Source organism: Scardinius erythrophthalmus (assembly GCF_964197995.2).
Source record: "Scardinius erythrophthalmus genome assembly, chromosome: 7".
Classification (NCBI taxonomy): Eukaryota; Metazoa; Chordata; class Actinopteri; order Cypriniformes; family Leuciscidae; genus Scardinius; species Scardinius erythrophthalmus.
The window spans coordinates 20156553-20162887 of record NC_138227.1 but is presented as its reverse complement, the minus strand read 5'-3'; the positions used below and the strand labels follow the sequence as shown (position 1 = coordinate 20162887).

The following is a 6335-nucleotide window of genomic DNA, read 5'->3' as shown; positions in this document are numbered from 1 at the left end:
CAGCTGAACTGATGTTAGATGTACTGTGACGGAGTTGGTTATTTAAAGGCCTGAGGAGGAATCGCAACATCATGATTTATGTACAAGCTAACATTTTGCACGGTCATCTAACTATAGGACTACAGAGATATAGTGCCATTGGCAGGGTGAAGATATTTACTTCTGTTTTCTACTGCACACTCCCTTTTGCACTTCTGATTTCACAATGCATTTACTCAGTTTGCCGGCAGGCATGAACAGCACCTGTGGTCCCTCAGCTAGGCAACTGTTTGTATCAGCTGAGTGGAAGTTATACTGTAGGCCAAATTTTGAAGCACTTAAGGGATTTTTAAGGTAACCCTTGTGAAAGTTTCTTTTTGCAACAGTTTTAACTATGATCTCAGAGGAGTTTTGAGTCATTCTTCAATTGTGATGACAGATTGTGTCATGTCACTCACTTTCAGATGGCAAAAACAACGACCTGCAACATACACAACTACTAACCATATATTTGAACACATTCATGACTAAGTGTAACTCAGTCCCTGAACCTCAGCCTTGTTTTCACTACAATATGGCTCAATGTGCTTGAGTTAAATAGATTGTTAGTTAATTTAGGCTAGTTTATTTTGTGATGTTTTGTGGTATTAGTTGGCTTTAAAAAATACACTCTGTTGGATACAATCACAGAAAATATTATATTTAAAGTTTAAAAAATGGCTAAAAATATTCAAGTTTGCCCCATTTATGCTGTAAATCAGTTTTCAATAACGTTTATGTTAAAGGTATAGCGGAGGATATTTCCGAATTTTAGATAAGACCCGTCCTCTCCACTTTTTGAAAAGTTTGATTGATTCACCAGAATGATTGACAATTAGGAGCACCAATAGTATTGGTGATCCACCCGGAAGTAAAAAATCCTCCGCTATACCTTTAAGTTACAAAGCTCAATTAATGTATTATGTATCCGTGTCTATTTAATGGCATTTATACAGTACTAGTCAAAAGTTTACTCTCAAAATTGTGTGAATTCGAGTGAATGGAAATGACCTGTTTACATTTGACTATGAATTATATTGTATATTTGAAAGACTTTTTGCTGCTAGCACAGCTGAAAAACACACTTGTTACTGCACTATCATTAGCAAAGTTATTATTCAATGGACAAAGCAGCCTGCTTCAGAGTATTAATTTATGCAATTATTCACAATCTAAACACAAGCCCTACTCTTCTGCACAATGGTAATGATCAAAACTTTAACATAATAGAAACTCTTTCAAATGTCAAACATAACTGAACATTAAAAATTAACAGATGTTTCCCTTTACTCAAAAGCAATATTTTTATATATCAAAATATCATATTAAAATATTAAAATATATCAAAAACACCATTTCCAGCAATGTGCAAAGCATGCTGGGAAATAAAACGGCATAATGGAGCTAATTCTCTTTAAATAAATAGGTAGCCTTTTTTCCTTAATTTTATCAGCTTTATCGGTTCCTCAATTTAAACCTCAAAACTGTGAATGTTTCCTTAAAAAACAGAAGGAAAATGTATCTCTCTTGGTTTTATTAGTGAAATGTTCTCAATATTTTCAATAAAACACTGAACCACAGTTTTCTTAATAAAATATACACGATATTTTTAATTATCACCTTAATTTTTTTGAGACCCATAATTCATTTTTTACAGTGTAGTAGGCCTAATGTTTCCAAACTTTTGACCGGTATTTATATATGGCTATATGAACTGTGAAACTAGACTAATATATTTAAAGACTAGACTAATATTATTTAAATTTCTTATCTAAATACGTACATGAATAAATAACTATCTAATATATCTGCATTAATGCGCTTGGCGGTTTCCAAGTGGACTGCAGCTCGCGCAGAGCCACTGGAGGCAGTCGAACATCACACCTCGAGCTCAACAGGAGGAGAGGAGGACAACAGCAAAGTCTGCACACATGCAAACAGCCCCAAGTCCGCGCTTACTTCAACACAAGGATTTCTCTCAGCGTTAATGGATACTCTCACCTTCGCATGTCATTTCCACTGCATCTTAAAACATGAAACGCGCATAGACTTTAAATCGCTTGTTCCGCGCGCAGACAAGGACAGAGGGAAGAGACGTGCGTACTGTCCAAACTAACTGCAAAGACGCAGGATGGCTAAAGAGACCAGAGGGAAAGGTGAGAGATGTCTGTGTGTTGCATGTGTGTGATGTGACTCCTCCGGGATTGACGTGCAGCTGCGGTATCACAGCAAAAAGAGTGGACAGTCAGTTTGCTCCCTTCACTTTCCGCGTCAATCTGTTGGAATGCGTGAGATGATCTAGGGCTGTGTCTCAAAACCTAGTGAGCTGCTGCCTACCTAGACAGCGTTTTTTGGGCGTCACGGGCTCATTCCAATGCTTATGGTTTTGAGAACCAGTCCAAACGTTGGCTTTTCCTTATCTTCATCTTAGCATGTTCTCTCAACAAATTTGCCTTTTTCTGAAATGTAGAATGTTTTTAGGAGCTAGGGCAGGAGTTGCCTTCCATATCTGAACCGGACCCCTTTCCCAGACTTTCAGGCAATCCAGGGAGCCATAATACGATATAGATTCTAGGTTTTATTGGTAACACCGAATAATAACTTTTAGAAACCTATTTTCTGTTTTCATGACTGATATAAGCCTACTAATATGACTGTTCTAATTAGTTTTTGGTTGCTCTTTTACATAATAATAATAATACCACAAATCATTAAATAACATTCATTTACATATTATTATTATTAACTATAATATAGTTATCATTATGTTGATAAAGAATTAAGTTAAGCTTAAAATGCTGTTTTTTTCTGAGTTGAAAATGAATAGCTTTAAAATGAACTTTTTTATTCTAGCAAAAGTTATTTACCTGTGAACAACACTGTTTCATGTTAAAGGCACAGAGGTGTTATTATGCTGGGGCCTATAGAGACACACTGATTTATCAGTAGACCTGATATTAAAGGGGAAACATTATGCCCCTTTTTAGAAGATGTAATATACGTCTCAGGTGTTCCCAGAATGTGTCTGTGAATTCATTTTTGAGTGGAAGGAAAAACATGCTGTTTTTGTGCATGTATCTTTAAATGCAAATGAGGTGTTGCTCCGATCCGCTTTTCAGAGTACGGATACTCTGCCAAAAACTAAAACATCTGTTTGGTTTTGATTATCATCTCTATTGCGGTCACGCTCTCGTGACATTGCAGTTCTTCATCATCATAAAAGTTTATTATCTGCATGCGTTTTAAAGCCATATAAGTCTAAACTTCTGATATATGGTTTTTATAAACGCACACATCCGAAGCACACGGTGCGTCCTGTGAGTATTAAACTAAGTTCTCTTTCACATCTTATTGCGCTTAAACTTTCAAATACACTGACTCCAATATGCTTTAATCAGGGTCATTTAAAGGGTAACTCTCGCCAAAATTTTGTTAATCTACCCGAGTCAAACTTTCGCGTAAAGGCATAATTAGAATGGAAACGCCACTTTTAAGTTTGACCGTATTTTCGTTTTAGGTCAGAATGCTTTTTGAATGGGAGTGCATGGGGTACTTCTATGATAGCATCAAAATCGCTATTTTTAAAACACTAAGAAGGCTCGACACAACATGAAACTGTGCCCGAAGTATCACCAGGGGCTCTACACATTAACTTGAGCATTGACTACATTGTTTGTGTACACAAAGTTTACTAAAAAGAAAGGTTTTGTACGACTCGCTTTATCAATTAGTGTTTCCTGGCCGCCGGCATTTTGTCAGTCAAAAATAGTCGATCTCCGAATGCAACGTAACCGGGAGGAGAGTAAATTATTCAGTGATAAAGATCGACTATTTTTGACTGACAAAATGTCGGCGGCCGGAAAGGACAACAGCTACAGTGAGTTGTTCAAAACCTTTCTTTTTAGTAAACTTTGTGTACACAAACGACGTAGTCAATGCTCAAGTTCATGTGGAGAGCCCCTGGTGATACTGCGGGCACAGTTTTATGTTGTATCGAGCCTTCTTAGTGTTTTAGTGTTTTACGTTTTGACCTAAAACGAAAATACGGTCAAACTTAAAAGTGGCGTTTCCATTCTAATTATGCTTTTACACGAAAGTTTGACTCGGGTAGATTAACAAAAAGAGCCTAGGTTAAATTTTGGCGAGAGTTACTCTTTAATAAAAACACTGTTGCACTGAACTCAAACAAGTTGCACTGAACATCTCAACATACATACATACATCCAATGGCAGAACATTCAGTCCAGCATGTCAGAGCAATTATTGATCTGGAAGAAAACTTACCCTTTGCATTTTATGATTCTAAATTGTTCTAAATGTCAGGTAATGTGGTGCTTTGCATTTCTATAAGTTTATTGATTTTGTGATTCACATTGGCTGCTGAGGTATATACAAGCGGATATTTATTTTGAGGAGTCTAATGATTGTATTCTTTTTAAATACTTATTTTTTTCCAAAGCAAACTAGCTTAAAGAAATAAATGAAGATCACCCAAAAATGAAAATTGTTGTCATTTACTCTCCCTCATGTTGTTCCAAAACTGGATGACTTCTGTGAAAACATAAAAGAAGATTTTTTGAAAAATTCCTACATTCTTCAAAGTTCATCAGAAGAACATAAGGCGTAGGCCTATACAGGTTTGGATTGGAATGACTTGAGGACGAGAAAATCATGGCAGAATTTTTATTTTTGGTAGAACTATACCTTTAATATGCAGAGACAACTATAAGTATCATCAACAAATGGTGTGATTTTTGGGGCGGGACTATATGTTTTATGACCAATGGCAGTTGAGGGGAGTGTTCAAAAAAACCTGTTTAAAAACAAAATTGCAACAACAAAAAAATGGTGAAGCTGGTTGTCCAAAATGACACTCTTCTGCTTTTATTCAAAATCACTTTACAAAGGGGAAAAAGATTATGTAGATCATTGATCAGGAAACCGGTAGAGAGAACGTCAGTTCTTAGCCTCGAGTTGTCCTGTCAATATGTTTTGTAGCTTATGATCATAAGCTTTTTTTTAGGATGTGAAGCTCATAGCATGTGTCATCTGTGTTTTGAATTTGAAGCTCTATGAATCTCTCTGGGATATTGATGTGACAGCCTGTCATCCATGTTGTATTTCATTTAAGTAGAAGAGTTTCCATTTTAAGTTGGATAGTGGTAACAACTATTTTTTTTCTTCAAGATTTTTATATTCATTTTTTTAAATATTTTTCCAAAGTCAAAACTCATTAACAGATCAATCAGTTAATCTGTTATGTTACTATACTGTAGATCAAAGATCACAAATTAGTCACCAGTTAGCATCCAAATGAAAAAAAAATTAAAAAATTTGGCTGGTCCTCCCCAAGAAAATATTTAGTACATCTCATTTCCTGTATCTCTGAAAAGTGAACAGACATATTGGCTGAATTAGAGACTGTAAAACTGAGTGGGTCCAATATCATTGGTCTTAAAAAGTGGGTGGGTCTTTCCCCACCCACATACAATGGTCCGACGCCAGGATCGCAGTTGATCCGTGATCCGTATGGACCAGGCCCCACGGTTCGGCACGCATGTGATTGGTGGATTAACTACTTAGTTTAACCATCATGGAGGGAAAGTTTATCATTTGGACGTGTTTTTTCTTGCTGATTTACACATTCAAACTATTTTAAACGCGGAAGAAGAGACAAAAATCGGGACTTGCATGCTGTTATCTGGAATTTTTATTATAAAATTTTATTTTCATAGTGTTTTAGTGTTTAGTGTTAATTTCCATACATTAACTCCTGAAACAGCTTTGTACTTTATTTTGGAATCTTTGATTGTTGGGAAGAACGTTTGGAGGTTAGACCTCTTCCAACATTGTGTACCCCGTTATATATTTTGTAGTTGATGCTCATTCATTATCAGCCAGGATACAGACCACTAAATTAATATTAGCATTTATTCTGTTATTTAGAAGTCACAGTGATATTCCCAACAAAAGCAAAAGAGCCCCAACATGCATCAAAGGCGGTTTTAGTGAGTCAAACCATCATGTCATGTTTGTCTTTAAGTCTAGCTCTGCATGATCTCTGAACTTCAAAAGGGTTCGATTTCCCCCTGCACAAAATTAATTTCATTGTGTGCACAATCCATCTATGTTGCCTTTCTCAGAAAAAAAAGAAGGCTTTCTGGAAAAAGAGATCTAAGAACTCATCGCTTCCAGGAATTCAGGTCTCAAAATACACTGTTTCTTCACATTATTTCTTGAGTAAAGCTCTAATGTGCTGTTGCATCATGTTTCATATATGTACATAATGGGAGTCATAGTGGGTGCTCCAGTGAAAC

General features: G+C 36.1%; 1 protein-coding gene across 1 annotated transcript in view; it reads left to right on the top strand.

Moving 5' to 3' along the window:
- The first annotated feature begins 1881 nt into the window (after positions 1 to 1881).
- The window catches only part of pitpnm3 (PITPNM family member 3), a 91191-nt gene continuing 86737 nt past the window's right edge, over positions 1882 to 6335 (top strand). The window contains exon 1 of the mRNA XM_081370690.1: positions 1882 to 2174. Within this exon, the coding sequence (XP_081226816.1) occupies positions 2150 to 2174 (25 nt within the window). The 5' untranslated portion in view covers positions 1882 to 2149. The remainder of the gene's footprint in view (positions 2175 to 6335) is intronic.